At 38.8% G+C, this 16374-nt stretch overlaps 2 protein-coding genes across 2 annotated transcripts; one reads left to right on the top strand and one right to left on the bottom strand.

The window, feature by feature from the left end:
* The first annotated feature begins 951 nt into the window (after positions 1–951).
* On the top strand, positions 952–5076 carry LOC114716010 (J domain-containing protein spf31). Its single transcript, XM_028900937.1, has 9 exons — positions 952–1161; positions 2037–2127; positions 2205–2265; positions 2929–3006; positions 3399–3472; positions 3741–3854; positions 4035–4142; positions 4357–4395; positions 4506–5076. The coding sequence occupies exons 1-9, from the start codon at positions 1067–1069 to the stop codon at positions 4590–4592; spliced, it is 747 nt and encodes a 248-aa protein (XP_028756770.1). The 5' UTR covers positions 952–1066; the 3' UTR covers positions 4593–5076.
* Positions 5077–5281: 205 nt separating this feature from the next.
* LOC114716006 (serine/threonine-protein phosphatase BSL3) lies at positions 5282–15961 on the bottom strand. The gene is made up of 21 exons (XM_028900931.1): positions 14925–15961; positions 13699–13759; positions 13511–13589; positions 13317–13396; positions 13141–13235; positions 12952–13051; positions 12160–12229; positions 11507–11608; positions 11339–11420; positions 10632–10811; positions 9631–9898; positions 9306–9543; positions 9036–9206; positions 8252–8490; positions 7450–7534; positions 7266–7364; positions 6981–7180; positions 6818–6893; positions 6415–6550; positions 6190–6329; positions 5282–6026 (listed from the first exon to the last, which is right to left on the bottom strand). The coding sequence occupies exons 1-21, from the start codon at positions 15355–15357 to the stop codon at positions 5943–5945; spliced, it is 3018 nt and encodes a 1005-aa protein (XP_028756764.1). The 5' UTR covers positions 15358–15961; the 3' UTR covers positions 5282–5942.
* Positions 15962–16374: the final 413 nt, after the last annotated feature.

The raw sequence follows: 16374 nt of genomic DNA, 5'->3' as shown, positions 1-16374 counted from the left end.
ATGATTACCATTGTTGAGAGAGGAGTGATTAAATCCACTCCCGATGAGATACCCATATCATTTACGCTTAGAAGAGTAGAGAACTGTGATTGCTTATGGGGTCTAATTCTTGACTCTATCTCAAGGGAACTACGTCAAAAGTTTCATGAGGTAGGCTTGGTTCTACCAATATAATAATTCTACTTTCACAGAAATGGCGAGCTTTCTTAAAGGATTTAAAATGTGGTATGAGTATATTTTTCAGTTTAGAAAAGTTGTGAAGGCGAGTGGCTTACTGGCTTAGCCGGCGCTAGCTAAAAATGTCAGCCAATGCAAGTTCTTAGCAAAACAAATCACAGCATTTACCGCGAAGGACAAGAAGTATATATGCTAACTGCCTTGAGAGGATAACTCATCAACATTCATACCCACTACTTCCAACTATCTACTAATAACCTTGCAAGGACAAACACAGTATCTAGTTATGTTCTGTTTTATCCGTTTACGAGAGGAAGAAGATTGCGATAATTTCCAAACTAATGAATTCACTCAGATACATATCCGCTGTCTCAATTTTTTTTGACAAATTATTTTATATTTGTTAATTGAAATTCAAGTTTGTTTAACTTTCGATTTCTTTTTCTCGATTTAATAATTTTAATTTTTTAAAAAATCATGTTGTTTATAAGTCATGAATATTTCGAATCATTTCTTCCTTTTTGTGCAATTTAATTAAACAGATGATAACTCTTGTCTCTTAATGCCAAAAAAGAAAATTAAAAAAAAAAAGCTCTCTCTTCCTCTTTTTTTTTTTGTTTTTCCCTGTTAAGTGTTTTTGGACACATTTTGGGCCAAGAGTTTATGTTCACATCCGCAACGGAGTCCCGCAGAAGCCTAGGCTGCACTGTCGTTTAGATGGATAGCACGCAACAGCTTTATTGTCGTTTAAGGAGGAACAGGTTCAAACGATAGGGGAACGTGGTCATATCCTCACGAGTTCCTGTCTTGTTGAGGAATACGATCGTTTGATTTGTGATGCGAAGCTGTTGAGAATCTGAATTCCCGAGTAGCAGAAAAGGGTACAGAAATGGGAGAGACAAACCCTGCCACCGATGAGGACTTGCTTCTCAAGAACTTCTTCGCCGAAGTCAGCGAAGTTGAGCGGGACAACGAAGTCGCTAGGTGTCTCTTTATCTCTCTCGATTAGTATTGCTATATATACGTGTGTCAAGTGTGGTTGTGTTCTTAATTATTTATCTTTAATTATCTGTTCGCAAATTCTAATTCGTTTCCCATCACCGTCATGTTTGCAAGTTACCTTATAGCACTTAGGCTCATTTTCGGAGGTTGTTAGGGTTCTGTTCTAATGAAAAATTAACGTTGTTGGCCTATTTGCTTTTCAAATGCTTTTCATCAAGCCTAAATTCAGATTTCTCACCTGAGATCTTTTCAATGTTCCATATATTCTAACTGATAGGTTATTTGAGTTCTTGGAATCGGGATGATGCTCTGTGTATTGGTATACTATCGGGGATTGGCATATTAGTTTTGTCATAACTTGCCGGATTCAGTTCTTTCTAGCTTCATATCTACTAATATCATTCATAGAAAGCGCAAATCCAAGCACCAACCAAGGGGTAACTCGTGGTTGTACATGTCACCTTGGATGTTTGAACTGGATCTAAATAAACATCTAAGTCAATAGTCAAGACGACGGTAAGAATTGGATATCGAGCTTATGTTTTCTGCAATGGATTTGACGTTGAGGGAGGAAGTAGCATAGATTATGGCGTCTGAAAGGATGAAGGGAAAGGAGAAATGGATGTGTAGCTTACTCACTATGAGACTGAAAGGAAACCAGTGAAAAATTTAAAGGTTAGCAAGAGGAGGAAGCTGGTACATTGAGGGGGTGGACTTTGATTGCAAACATATGTTTTCTTCGATTTATATTTTCATTGTTTTAGACGAAAAAAATTATGTTCCTGAGAATTAAACATTTTTCTGGCATTGACTTCTATATTCTTTCTGCTGATCATTTCCCCCTTTTCTGCTCACAGGATTCTCTCTTGTTTTAAGCTCAACCCATTCGAGCATCTAAACCTTCCATTTAATTCATCACTTGATGATGTCAAAAAGCAGTACCGCAAGGTAACCTTCCCCATCTAATGGCTGGTTTAGCTTGTTCTGTTATCCCCTTCTAACGTGTTTATGTTATTTATTTGCAGTTGTCATTGATGGTTCATCCTGATAAATGCAAGCATCCCCAAGCAAAGGAAGCCTTTGGAGGTATAAGCATGCATGCCGTAGTTTGTTCTGATGAGAATAAAATTGTTAGTTACCAGCTCGCTGTTATTAGTTTATTGTTTCTGTGAACTATATGTAGCCTTAAGTTATTGTATAGGCCTTGCTGAGCAGATCAACCTGCTTGAGTCTTAAGGTTAGTTGCATTGTGGTCTTGCATAGGAGAACTTAATTCCTTCCAATGGAGAATAAAGGAAATGTGTTTTTTACATGGAAATTAAATACAGTAGGTGTCACCCTGAAGGGAGAATGGGGGAATTGTGAGAATTGCTTGATATTATTTTGATCTAAATCTGTGTCAAATTGGGAGAAAGTTCTTCCCCCCAAGGATATATAGTGGAAGCCTGGAAGGTAAGATTTAAAAGTAAAGCTAACATTGAGTGGTATGTATTATGCTTAATTTTCATTGTAGCGACTATGTATAGGTTGCGCATTGAGAAATGTTTTCCCCACCCCCTTTCTCTTATGCCACTGAGGTGGTTGCCTCTCGATGCAGACTAACATAAGTCTGACATAATGTAGTCTTTTTCTTCTTTGCTATTATATTGAAGGGGGATTGTTAGTTCTGATATAAAGCTTTTCAGCTTGAGGGCTTGGAAGTTTTTGTTTATTTTCTAAATATTTGTTCTGTTATTTATTTGTGTGCAGCATTAGCGAAAGCCCAGCAATTGTTACTTGATCAAAATGAAAGAGATTACCTTCTCAGCCAAGTTAATTCAGCAAAAGGTATATGTATGCTTTTTTCCCTCGAAAAAAAAAAAAAGGGCTCATTAATTCTTAGTTTCTTACCCTTTTAAAGCGTCAACTTCATTTCAAGTTTCTGTTTGTTGCCCTAAGAAACGTGAATGTACATTATTTATGGAAAATAATTTCACCATCTTTAGAGAACTCTCGTAGAGCAAATTCTTTTTCTTCTTTTTATTTGCATTTTTTGATGATGAATGAACGCGTTATTTTTTACTTCTTCATTATTAGTGCTCTGACATACATACAAAACCAAGGTAAAATATATCTCTGCTGAAAATTGGAGTTTCCAAATTCGTGGCATGGTATCAGGCTTCCCAAGGGGAGAGGCATATAACAATAAATCTTGTTTTTTCTATCGATTTGTGTTACAGAGGAGCTTAGAGTGAAGAGGAAGAAGCAGTTGAAGAAAGATACCGCTTCAAAAATCAAGTCTTTGGTAGAAGAGGTATGTGCAAAAACTACTAGAATGACTGATATGCGAGGTTGCGATCTTCACAACTTAAAGAGTTTACAGCTTATAATTTCAAAACTCCTGTGTGTTATCATCTATCTGACTCTGCCTCTGTCTTTGACATTGGGGTCTGAATATACACTAATTGGTGATATTGCTAGGCCTTAGCCTTGTAAAGTTAGTATGTCACTTTTATTCAAGGATCAATATGCCTTGTGTTCATCAAAAGCTCATCCATACGCGCGTCTGTTGTGCTTCGCAGGGAAAATATGATCAACAATACGAACAATCTGAGGAATTCCAGCAGGAGCTTAGAACCAAGGTCCGCGAGCTATTGACAGAACAAGAATGGAGGAGAAGAAAAATGCAAATGAGGGTATGTGCTGGGGTCCCCTTTTTTCCCTTTTCTTTCTTTTTTAATTCCCCATGTCGATCAGAGAGGTCATTGATTGAAATTTGAGATAATTGAAAACTGTGTATCAACAAATTTGGGCAGAACAATTTAATACGTTGGAGCTAATTCATGTCATGTGATCATTGGTTTATTTTTACGCAGATATCAGAGGAGGAAGGCAGACTAAAACGGGACGAAGAGGAGCAGAAGGAGATGTGGAAAAGAAAGCGTGAACATGAGGAGCAGTGGGAAGGAACGAGGGAACAGAGGGTTAGTTTTAGTTTTCTATTTATTTCATATATGACCATTTTATACATAGGATAGCGGGATAAATCCAATCCGAATTCAAATTAAATTCATTTAAAGATTACATAAATTCTAAGAATTTAAAGATAAAATCAATGTAATATCCTTGATTTTTTCCCTCCTCTTTTGAAAAAGAAAACTCATGCTCGACAAAAGCTGACAACCATTTCATTGTCAGGTATCTAGTTGGAGAGATTTTATGAAGGCCGGAAAGAAGGTTAGAACCTGCTTATTTTAATTTTTTGAAACACTAGTAAACTCATTCCGACAAGTTGGAACGAAATGATAAATTGCGCGATTTAAATTACCCCCTGATTGCATCTGCAGGGTAAGAAAGGAGAGATTCGCCCTCCAAAGCTCAAGACTGAAGATCCAAACAAATCCTACGTTCAGAGGCCTGTGAAGCGAGGTTAGGTTATGCATCTGTGTTACAAGAATTTCATTGACGAAATCCGAATTGCTGGCGTCTAGAAGCTCAAGGGAAATCGTCCATGTAGGCTATCCCTTGCATCAAAATGATACTTGCACGATTGTTTGTTGTTGTGGCGATGAGAAGCATCTAAAGTGTTGACCTCCTTATTCCGAGTGAAAATAGATGCACCATGGTAGTTAGCGACTTATATATATATACACACATACAGACTCTGGGACTTAAGTGTTAGATTGGAGATGATCCTTTTTTTTTTTAACCAAAAAAAAAAAGATTGGAGCTGATGGTTGGTTTTTGCCTTTACAAAACAAAAAGAAAACCTCCATGCTTGCTCCCTCCTCCTAGCTCAAGGAAGAGGGAGAGAATTGTAGCAACGGGTTAATGACGTCTTGCTAGTGTTTTGGGATCAAATTTTGAAATGAGCGATAGTTAGTAGCCAGCTTGCTTCCTATAATGGTGCCAAATATACATGGTCATTGTTTACCATATATTCTGCGAGTTAAAACTTGATTTTACTCGTTTAAGTGCTAATCGATCACAAATTCATTAATGGACTGCAATAACGCATGTGGCCCCCCCAAACTTACTCTAGATGCAACATGCGCACGCTCAGATTTCAAGGAATTCCAACTTCCGCTAACTGGCGCGGCAGAAGGCAAAATGCAGATGCAAATTGAATGCCCAAACATAAACGCAGAGGGCTTAATACAAATTCTATGATCAAAATTTATGGTCAGACATATACGCATTCACACAAAAATTAATGGTACAGATCAAGGCAGGGAATTACACAAAGCAAAACCTCTATGATACAGGGACCGGAAGAAAGATTTTTGATTTATATATTTCGCCATCACCTTAAAGAAGGGAATTAAAAAAAGAAGAAAAAAAAAGAACCTTCTCCACCTCTCAACTTTTTTTTTTTGTCTGGAAAAAAAAATAATCGGCTAAGGATGAGAAGTTAAAAACCTTGTGAAAATTAATGACATGAATATCCAGCACTAACAACCTATAACAAGACATAACCATGACCATCATGCCTGTGGCTCCATTTACAGCACGGGGGTGAAACTGCAGTGAAACTTCCAAGCCTTCCAAAGCAAACCAGCAGTAGCAACCTATGAGCACCTTGAACTTAAGTTCACAAGGCCGTCTCTGACTGAGTTGTGGAAACAAAAATTAAGAAAGCCCCAAAGCTTTCTGCTGGGATTGAGATCACAAATTCGAATATTCCCCACCAATGGCATCATGCTATTTACAAAACACGAGGAAACCAGGCGATGGCACAGGCCGCTTGGGCAAAATATTAGGGAGCAGGGACATTTTTGGTGTCTTTATATCCAAGCAAGTGAACCTCGATCATTAGCAACTTGAGGACGACCTCTAGTTGGAGTCGGTGGTCTATTGGCATTCAACTCCTAAACATATTAAACAAAATTGGAAGGAAAATGCTCAAAACAAGTGACAAGACGCATCAGTATAAGATCCAATCGAAGGCTGATCGCTCACATTTGATAGGAGCAATGCTATATTATACAGCACCAAGAAAGCGCAAAACATTTAAGTAAATATTTGTAGTACCTGCATCCATGTATCTTCAATATGACGTTCTGGTGATGCTTCCGGGGAAGAAAGTGCAGGTGGTAATGGATGAATCAATTTAGGAACCACAACAAGATCTCTGCCCAAGACTAATATCGCTCCAGCATTATTTGCAGTACCTACTCTCAAAAAAGATTCACACTTTAGAAGGGCAAATGTTATAATTAGAAAAGCTTTATCTACAGGTAAAAGCCAGAAAAATACCACAGTAATTTGTAGCTGAGAATAGGGTGATCAAATGTCCCTGAGCAAAACGCTCAAAGCCATCCATCACACATTCATGAGCACGAACAATCAGCTGAAGATCATTGTTGTTGCAGAATTCCATGACACGATCCGGCTACAATAGTGAACCCCATTGAGATGAGCATAATAGCATATGAGGTAAGTTAATCCTAAGGCAATACACGTTTCTACCTTGATAAAGTACAGAAAACATCCAGCTAGGCAAATATGACCACAATCTATATATTATATGATATAATATCTTAGTGAAGTGAATTGGTGAATTTTCATGCCACCTTCTAGGCAATCAAAAAATAAATTAACCATTCGCTCGTTTTTTGAATGATCCTTGTATACAAGATAGAAGGTAATGAACACTCACCCCAAAAGTAACTAACCCTGGACCCCTAGCATTCGGTCGCAGTCCTTCTACACTGTCATTCTCTGTAGGATCAGACCTGGGGACAAACACTTCATGCTGTCACTTTCCAAATAAACATAAATGATACTGTCATAAGCATGTCATAGTATACAAATGGACTAACCATAATAGATCCATCAGCACAATTGATCCTGCTTCCATTGTAATTGGACGCTGAAGACTCTCAATTTGTTCGACATGATTTATTGAACGACCAATACCACCATGCATGCAAATAATCTTTTTCTCAATTAGGGCCGCCAGGGGAAGCCAATTAAACAAACGATTGATCCTATGCCATGCCCAAATTCCATCCCTCTCACCCTGACCAGCGATTTAGAAGGTTGATTGATGTACCTTTTTTATTGGGGAAAAAAAGTCAATGTCCAGTACATTATATATTACTTACCATCCTCTCAATGCACTCAATGCGGAAACCAAAAAGAGCATTAATATCTGCTGCTTCATGATTTCCTCGTATTAAATGCACATTGTTGGGACATTCAACCTGCAATATTCACATAAGCAAAGCAAAAAGCTAAGGCCATCAAAATAAATAAGTAACACAAAGAAAATTCATATATCTAGCACACCTTCAGAGCAAGTAGAAGGGCTATAGTTTCCAGGCTGTGTTGACCCCGGTCAACATAATCTCCAAGGAATAGATAATCGATATATCTGAAGGTCATTAATACAACATTAGAGACAGATAATTAAATATCTAAATCATCAGTTTTATGATACTCTTAATGAACCATATCAAAAAAAAGAAAAAAGTGAGCGCACGCACAGAAAGGGAGGGAGGAGAATATTATGAACACGAAGCCAACCACAAACGTTCTGCTACTTAATAAAGCATCAGAGCCCCCACATAGGATGAAATCTATCAGCATGGTACCTGGTCTCATCATAACATTCTAAAGGCCAGGAAGCTATTTCACCTAGATGCGATCGGATTAAGGTTTGCACAGTCAATATAATTTTTTTGGTTAAATTGAAGTCCTATTCAAACCTTTGTCAGAGGCAATGTGTTGTATGTATAGGGCGCGCATCCTGAAGCTTAGATTAAAGGTATTATTGGCGATGCCAGATCTAGGGTTCATAGAAATTGGCAGGTGGATTTTTAGCATGTGTATAGAGATGAGAATAATACTGCTGACTATTTAGCTAAACTTGCTCATTCTCTTGATAGGTATTATTGCAGCCTCGATCATCAACCTCCACCTGTTCTTGTATGGGAGGAGGTGATGAGGGATCTTTAGTTTTTTCTTCTTTTGTGTTGCATTGTTTTTCTGTTGAATAGCACCCAGTATGTATTTCCCCAAAAAAAAAAAAAAAAAACTCCATATATGCATATGAAATATGAAACCATCCAATGTAAATTGAGAAGCTTACGCTATGTCACCAGCAGTTGATGGTGAACCATATTCATCAAAGAGACGCATCAGATCCCCAAACTGCCCATGTAAATCACCAAATATTTTAATTGGTGCCTTAAGTTGTAAAACAGTTGGTTCACTTGAAAATATCCGCTCTGCGCTATCACAAAGATCTGCAATCTCATTGCAATCTAAAAAAAACTGCCGGCGAACTGGTGGTTTCCAGCCACGAGGTTTTAATAGGTGAGCTATGACCTGATAAGAAGGTAAAAGGACTTCACAATAAACAAAATTGAAATAATATAGACAGCAGAAATGGGGATCTCCTAGAAAATGAGACAACACAAGAACCTGGCACATTTCACCAAGAATTAGCAAGTTGAAGCACAAAATGACGGGACGTCAATGACCATGACCTATCAGATTTTTTGCAGTTAAAAAAGACACTTAACACAGCATATTCTAATGCAATGCTCACCACATCATAATGTGACAGGTGGCAAGTTGAAGAACAAAATGAGAGGGGAGGTCAATAACCATGATCTACCAGATTTTTCACACTTGACCCCTTACAGAGTATCAACATTTGATTGGTCTGGTTCCCATCATCCGGTAGGCCAAGGGCATTTCCCCTGCCCCATCAATTACTAAACTCTAATCATCTATAAAGACATGATTTGTCAGATATTGAAATCTCAAAACCTTACTGGATAACTTTATATATTAAAAATTTGTTTAAAAAATACTTGTCATTTTTAATCCATGCCTATTTAATAACTAATTAAATATACAACACATACCTTCTTTGGGACACTATTGATGGACATCTGCCGATCTAATAATTTTCTAGCCGCAGTTGCACTTTCTGGAGTTCCATAACTAACTCGCCTGCCTTCATTTTCAAACTGGTCAATTGAAAGCTGTCTAACCATACCACCCAATGCTCCACCAGTCTCGGCAGCTATGACAACCTTGAAGCAAATTCAAGATAAATCAGAAAGCACAATCAATGATTTCAAGGAACCATTAATCCTTTCATAGTACTTTTACAATCACAATGTAAGACTCACAGCTCTATGATGCAGCCGAACTCCACCAGGAATAATATTATTTGGCCCTGCCAAATCAGGCCTAATCAGCGAAGATATTGGTTTCCCACTAGGGGTAGCCTCAGCCCCACGGTCTCTGTCAGGTAATTCAACTTCTCCATTCTCTTGACGTGCCTTAGCAGCAGCTAATGTGGCACTTATAGCTTCAGCTTCTGCTGCTGATGCTTCAACAAGATACTCAACGCCTTTGCTAGTCCTCCTGTTCAAATATCATCCAGCGAATGATGAAGCCAAACATGCAACAATATGTAATTACTTCATCTGGTGTGAATGATCACTATCTTACCGGGGTCCCTGAAGCAGGGCGTTCTCAGTGCTAATATCAGTATACACGTCACCGTTTATAGGGGGAGCCACAGGATTTCCCAGGACAACTGAACCATCAGCAGTTGCTTCAGACATCCTGTTCCTATCATCAACAAATCCATATCGCCCAGGTAATCGTCCTGCTTGCACATTATATGCAGCTGCTGCAGCAGCAGCATGCGAAGCAGCATTTGTTGTTTCAGCAGCAGCAAGATCTTCAGCAACAAGTAGGTCATCGAGCAATACTCCTGCAGTACAAATCCAACATATAATGGTCAGTCCGGCTTTCAAAATGTGAAACAACACCCCCCCCCCCCCAAAAAAAAAAAGAAAAGAAAAAGAAAACAAGGTTTATTTCCCGGGAGAACATTTCCAGAGGAGTTGAAGACAAATTAAACCCCAAAATCTCCCTTTGACAAACCACCATGAATTATGAAAGATGAATAGAAACATGCTAGCTATTTTCAAGTCAAGACCACATAATAAAAAAGAAAAAAAAAACTAAAAGATACTTAAATTACAAGGAAACATACGTCGGACTGAAATAATACTTCATATTACACCAATACAAAACATTTTGGCCTAAGATCAAAGCTTTTACTGACTTTTTCACCAGTATACTTCTTGCTCTAAATTGTTCGTTACTATGTCATAGATTGAGCCAGTAGAGGGCCTACAGATATCACTAAAACCATGTTTCTCTTAGCTGTCTAAGTTCTCTTCCCAACTCTAGTTTCTTGAAAAGTCATGCTGAACATTCACATGTTCAATAGTACGAAAGCTATGAATTTCATGCTCATCAAACCATTCCATAATTAGTTTCCTCCCAATTCTTCCAACAGCATTAGATAGCCTCTGAAATTTCGTCCCAATTAGGTCTGATTTAGTGGACTAAATAGATCAAATCAAATTATCATCTGACATCAAGCGAGAGAAATACAATTCAAGTTAAATCCAGAAGGAGCTCAGTTCATATCTTACCACCACGTAAACCTCCATATATAAAAATAAGGTCACCAATGGCAGCAGCTGCATGCCTACAACGCCTTGTCAATTCAACTGAGGCATCTCCACCAGCTGCATCAGCACTGTATCTACCAGTTCTTGGACTGGTAACAACAGATTTGGTATCACACCAAACACCAGCAGCAGTATCCAACACTACATATGAGAGAGATATTATAAGTTTTTCTGAAAAAATAAAGCATTGACAGGATCATGGCTAGATATTGCCTCTACATAGGTCAAGGGCTCCAGGTCATGGCACCAACTAGGACCAGAGAAATACCCTTAAGTAGAATTTCCATTTTATTTTGATTAAAAGTAATAGTTTTAGAAGTCACTCTTCTGTCAGGATGCAACCAGTGAGGGTTTAAGATAGGAGAAGCAAAGGCATTAAACCAACCAACAACTACTAGTTGCCTTTTGGATCAAACAAAGCCATAAAAAACAATAAAAATGACACACACACACACACACACACTTGATGGAGACTAGTTAGTATGGAATACATAGCCCCACATTGAGGGGCATGGGATGCTCAATGGGGTATTTAAGCGAGCTAATACTCCCACTTCAACGGCTAGCTTTTGGGTAGGGTTCCCCAATAACTATCAATATTAATTAAAAAATACAGCAGACGCACTCAACAAACGGGAAAATTTTAGGCAATATTATTATCCCAGTACCTGCAACACTTGATGAGTCTTCTACCATGCGCCCTCCACCAAGAGCCCCTCCCGACACATGGAGCCTTGCATTAACGAATACCTAGAATCGTTAAATCAAACTATTATGATCCAGGAATATATCATCAACTAAGTTAACAGAACAAAACAAAAGAAACCGAATCCCACTGCTGCATGCTGATATCTTGGAGATGGTGAAACACCAGGGGCAATTGCCCATTCCCATCGACCATCCCTATGCTTTGCAAGTCCATATGCACTAGCCAATGGCTGCAAGAAACAAGCCCATCACAAGAGGCAGAAGAATAGAAAAGTTTTGAAATAGCTTACAAGGGAACAATTCACGAGATCTGAAGAAAAATGTTGAACAGAAATTAAACAAAAGTCAAACAATTAGTATTAGTGGTAATGGCCAGTGGGTCAGGAAAGCAAGATAGATATTACTAGGAATACCAAACTCTAGATTTACACCACTCAAACTTAAAATGGCACTATCAATGCCATTGAAGGAATTTAACCATCCTGAGTAATTAACTGAAGTAGAACTGGACTTAAATTCCCAATCACAAAGTACTACAGTGAAAAGTGAATATTTTCTCCTAAAATTTCAAATATCAATATGTACAAATAAAACTACAATAATTTAAAAAAAAAAAAAAAAAAAGCCCCTCTCAACATATACCATTTGTTATGAAAAAAGGAACTTTCTGCAAGGACCCAGATGCACACAAGGGACCATTGCATGCAATAAATGCAAGACTTCCCAGATAAACTAAGTCAAAAGAATAAGTGAAACGTAAAATTCAAAACAAAGAACTCACCACACTATTGGCATCCCTTCCTCCACAAAGCAGAAGAAGCCCATCAGAGCGTGCACTAGCAGTTGCATACCTACTCAAAATATAAATGGAAGCATGAAACTCAACCAACATTATCTCAAAAAAATTTCAAGCACTAAATGATAGCCAATTCATTACAAGAGATAGTTTCCATAATTACATGTTGACATTTTCTATGGTAAAGTCCTTTATATGCTCACAACAAGCAATAAGCATTTGTGAGCATAGCATATAACACTATGCCACGCTAAGCTGCCCCTTCCAGGAAACAAAACATTACTTCTAGTCATCACATTGACCATATTATCTCATGATTTACAAAACAGAAAAAAGTGAACTAAAGCAGAATGTAGCATTTAAAATTGACTGCATTCCTTTTAAATATTTCAAGAATTAGGCGAAGGTTCAATGCACATGGCCTTCTGAGCCTCCGTACTGGAGAATTATAAGTAAGAAAAAAGATTAAGGGCAACGAAGCTTGTGGCAATCCTAACCAGGTAAATTTTATTTTGAAGCAATAAAGCAACAGATAAAATGGTTGACATGAAAGAACAATGAAAATTACAGATAATTCAATGGCACAGACTTCACAAATTCCTAGTCTTTGCTGCTGTGCCAAAAAGTAACAGACCACGAAACCTGGCTAAAGAAGTCAATGGCTACAACATAGATGGAAACTGTCGTGTACTAACAGCCCTTTAAAATAATTATGTGCACAGCAGGGTCAATAATTTCGTTCATTAAAATGAAGAATTGGTAAAGAAAGAAGAGTACATGCATGGTGGTGGGCCTTCTCCTTCTGGCTCCAATTTATGCCATTCATAAGGCTTGGCAGCTGTGTCCAAGGCCCATACATCAGCCAAAGGTCTTTTTCCTGGAAAGCAAGTAATATACCAGTTTAAAACTCCTTTTTTTTTTTTTTCATGGCGCACAATGCTAATGAACTAACACTAAGGTCGTTACCATCATTTCCTCCAATTGCCATAAGATACCTCTGCCCCACCAAAGCCATCACATGTCCATAACGTGGCCCTGGTCCAGGGCCTTGAACAACAACTCTAGATAGAATTCACAGGTGCTATATTAGATAAATATTATCAGAAACGTGAAGAAAAATTCACACAGATTACAAATCCAACCTGTGCCATCGTGGTCGTTGCTGAGTGAGATCAAGAACATGAAGGTCCTCTGCTGACAAACCAGCAGGACCAATGCCACCCTGTTTTGCAATGCAATGTTCCACTAAGAACTCTGATATACAGAGGGGGGGGGGGGGACTGAATCTACTAATAGTCTGAGACACAGATAACATGATCTACCCTCTGCATGATACCTGAATTACTACCATCGTTCCTACAGCAGTTGCCACATGTGCAGCCCTCGGGGTTGGAGGTTCTCCATAGGGAGTTATCCTATGTTATAATTCACTTATTAGCATGAAAGCCAAGTAGAGAAGGGCATAGAAATATTACTTAAGCCTCAATGCAGGATGAAAAGAAAAGACTTCTATTTTAAGCTTACCTAGACCACTTATTAGTTAAGGCATCATAACAGTGAACATCAGCCGTGGCACCAGCTAAACCTGCAAGATATATGAGTTGTGCGATTTAGAGCATGGAGCATTTATCACTTAAAATTGTTAAAGATGTAATATAGCAATTTCACTTCCTCATCAAGCAACTTTCAATCCAATCCTATCAAATCAATATTTATTCTTGTCAAACCAAAAAATTAGCATGCAAAATTAAAGAATTAATCCCTTCACCTCACACTATTCCTTACAGGTTGACAAGTGGATGACAACAAATCCCCATGAATTCAAGAACGAGGAGGATTTTTTTTTTTTGGGTGCGTATTATATGGAACAACCAAATGCAAGGCATGCATGCACAGCAACTTGGATAGGTGTAAAGTGGTCCAACCCAGCTATGGTCGATAACATCTAGGAGGTAGGGATATGCCATATGCGATAGCAAACAGAATCCAAGTGCACAAAATAGGCGTGAAGAGAGCAAATCTCACTGACAACTTATTTCAATCAATGAATGAAACACTAGTGAAATGGTTTTGAACATAAAAGAAGCAATAGCAAAACCTGCTGTTCAAGTGCATCGTCATGGAAAAGCAAAAAGGAATTAAAGAAATTCACAAAAATGAAGCGTTCCCAAGAACCATATCCCTCTTCAACTTAATGTTCCCACCAGAAGTGGGCCTAAGGAGGATGGACTGGAAAGGTTTTCGCCTATACTTCACAATATTCACCAAAATATACAGGAAAAATAGTTGTAAAAGGGTGAAAGTTCTATAAATGATAAATTCATATCCGAGCATATATACCTAAATTATTCTATTTTTCTTAAACGATACTGTCCAAGTCCATTCCCTGCCATCAATTTAAATAATCTGTTCCGAGACTTTCGTACTTAACAAAGCAAAGTTAGCGAACAGCATAACGCCCTTGTTAGGAAACATTCTAGTTCACAGAGGCCAACAACAGATGTCCCAAAAATTGAATAGGTCAGAAAATCATTAATTCGGTACATTTAAGCATATAAAACAACGTTGCGATTGGATACTCACTCAAACAGCAGAAACTAGACCAGACCAAACGGCAACTAAACTTTCCAAATTCTAACACTTAATGACAATAGTTACGCAGCTTAATTGTTTGAATATCCATAATCTCTCAGTTACGTTAAACGTGCAGAGCATAATACGAAGAGATAATTGATTCATGAAACACATACGTATGCCAGCATTCCCGGCGGATGAAGGAGTCCCAGCAGCCGCAGAATTCCCTTCAAGTGCAGTGGCACCACCAAACAAAATCAGCCTCGGACCAATGTATCCAGGTGTACCCTCCTCTCCAACAGCTGCCACCGCCGTCAAAGTGTGGCCGCACCTCGGCCCTGGCCCATCCTCCTCCTTTTCTAGAATTGCATTCACGACAGTGTAAGTTGGCGCCAGCCTAGGTCCAACAACAGGACTCTGCTGCGGCTGAGCAGCCGCCTGCTGTTGCTGTTGCTGCTGCACTGGCGACTGTGCCTGAGACTCGTCTCCGGACGACGGCTGCTCTCCCCGCTGCTCTCTATCCATAGCTGCCGGAGGCTGACTAGCAGTGTGATTTTGCACAGCACGATCGTGATCGCTTTCCGGTGCCATCGAGGAATCGACATCCATAGCTTCACTCAGAAATTTAGGCAACTTTCTTAAGATCGGAGCTAAAATCCGTGTATAATCGCATTTCCAATCAACATTGCAATTGCCTCCTCAAATCCAAACGCTTAAAACACACAAACTTAATAACCACGATCGAAAACCCTAGCTCAGATCCTCGACAATTTTAATTCAACAAGGAACACGTAAATTTTTCAAAACAGTATCCACTAGACGGAAATTCCCCTAGGTTTTCCCCTCTCTCTCCCCCCTCCGTGAAGCTCAGAAAAGAAGCGGTCCAAAAACGATACGAGACGGAGACAGCCTCAAGGCCCCCCAAACAGACTCACTCACAACCCAAAAGCGAAAGAAATAATTAAGATAAACTTAAATCCAATCACTTTCTCTGTCTAGCAATAGCTGGCTGTCTCCTCCTCTCTCAGAGTTGAAGTTGTTGTATGTTTCTCTCACTAATCTTTTTTCTACCTTTCCCTATTTTTTTTTTAAGAAAATACGAATATGAATATTCTCCCTCTAAAAAAGAGGGGGGCAGTTAATGACCGGAATCAACAGGCAATTGATGTACGGAAGAAATTGCGCGGCGGCGCCAAGTGCATGTTACGGTGGAGAATGGAGATCGGATAACCGGGATGACCAGTAATTTTGAATTTTTGATAAACTGTTAACGGCCTACGCCGGTGCCTGATTCTCAGGAGGTTTCCCTTCAGCCAGCCACTTTGTATAGCCTCGGCCTGAAGGTCAACAACGCAGCTAGCAGCGCGCAAAGGCATGCGTCATGTTGGCAAGTTCACTGTTTCAATTGTATATAAAATACTGATATCAATTTAATTTGACATTTATTAATATTTATATTGCAAAATTCTTAACAAGCCGACTATTATTAATCCAACTCAATCAGATTCCCCTCAACAGACGCCCTTCTTTTTATTACTAACGTAAATTCCCGTGAAAAGTTTGAGCGCGGGCGCGAGCGCAAAACAAAACAGTCAAAGGGTCAATATACTTTAGGCGGGATAAAAA

The sequence above is a fragment of the Neltuma alba genome, unplaced genomic scaffold (genome assembly GCF_004799145.2).
Source record: "Neltuma alba isolate B1F8T4 unplaced genomic scaffold, ASM479914v2 tig00011640_pilon, whole genome shotgun sequence".
Classification (NCBI taxonomy): Eukaryota; Viridiplantae; Streptophyta; class Magnoliopsida; order Fabales; family Fabaceae; genus Neltuma; species Neltuma alba.
This window is presented reverse-complemented; position numbering and strand designations above follow the sequence as displayed.

Bases quoted from the DNA above. Each gene is read 5' to 3' on its own strand.
- LOC114716010 (XM_028900937.1), top strand. From the start codon at position 1,067: ATGGGAGAGACAAACCCTGCCACCGATGAGGACTTGCTTCTCAAGAAC. The intron at 3,473-3,740 runs GTATGTGCAAAA...TGTGCTTCGCAG, and splicing joins TCAAGTCTTTGGTAGAAGAG to GGAAAATATGATCAACAATA. The intron at 3,855-4,034 runs GTATGTGCTGGG...ATTTTTACGCAG, and splicing joins GAAGAAAAATGCAAATGAGG to ATATCAGAGGAGGAAGGCAG.
- LOC114716006 (XM_028900931.1), bottom strand. From the start codon at position 15,357: ATGGATGTCGATTCCTCGATGGCACCGGAAAGCGATCACGATCGTGCT. The intron at 13,590-13,698 runs GTAAGCTTAAAA...ATTATAACATAG, and splicing joins TTAACTAATAAGTGGTCTAG to GATAACTCCCTATGGAGAAC. The intron at 9,899-10,631 runs GTAAGATATGAA...TTTGTACTGCAG, and splicing joins ATATGGAGGTTTACGTGGTG to GAGTATTGCTCGATGACCTA.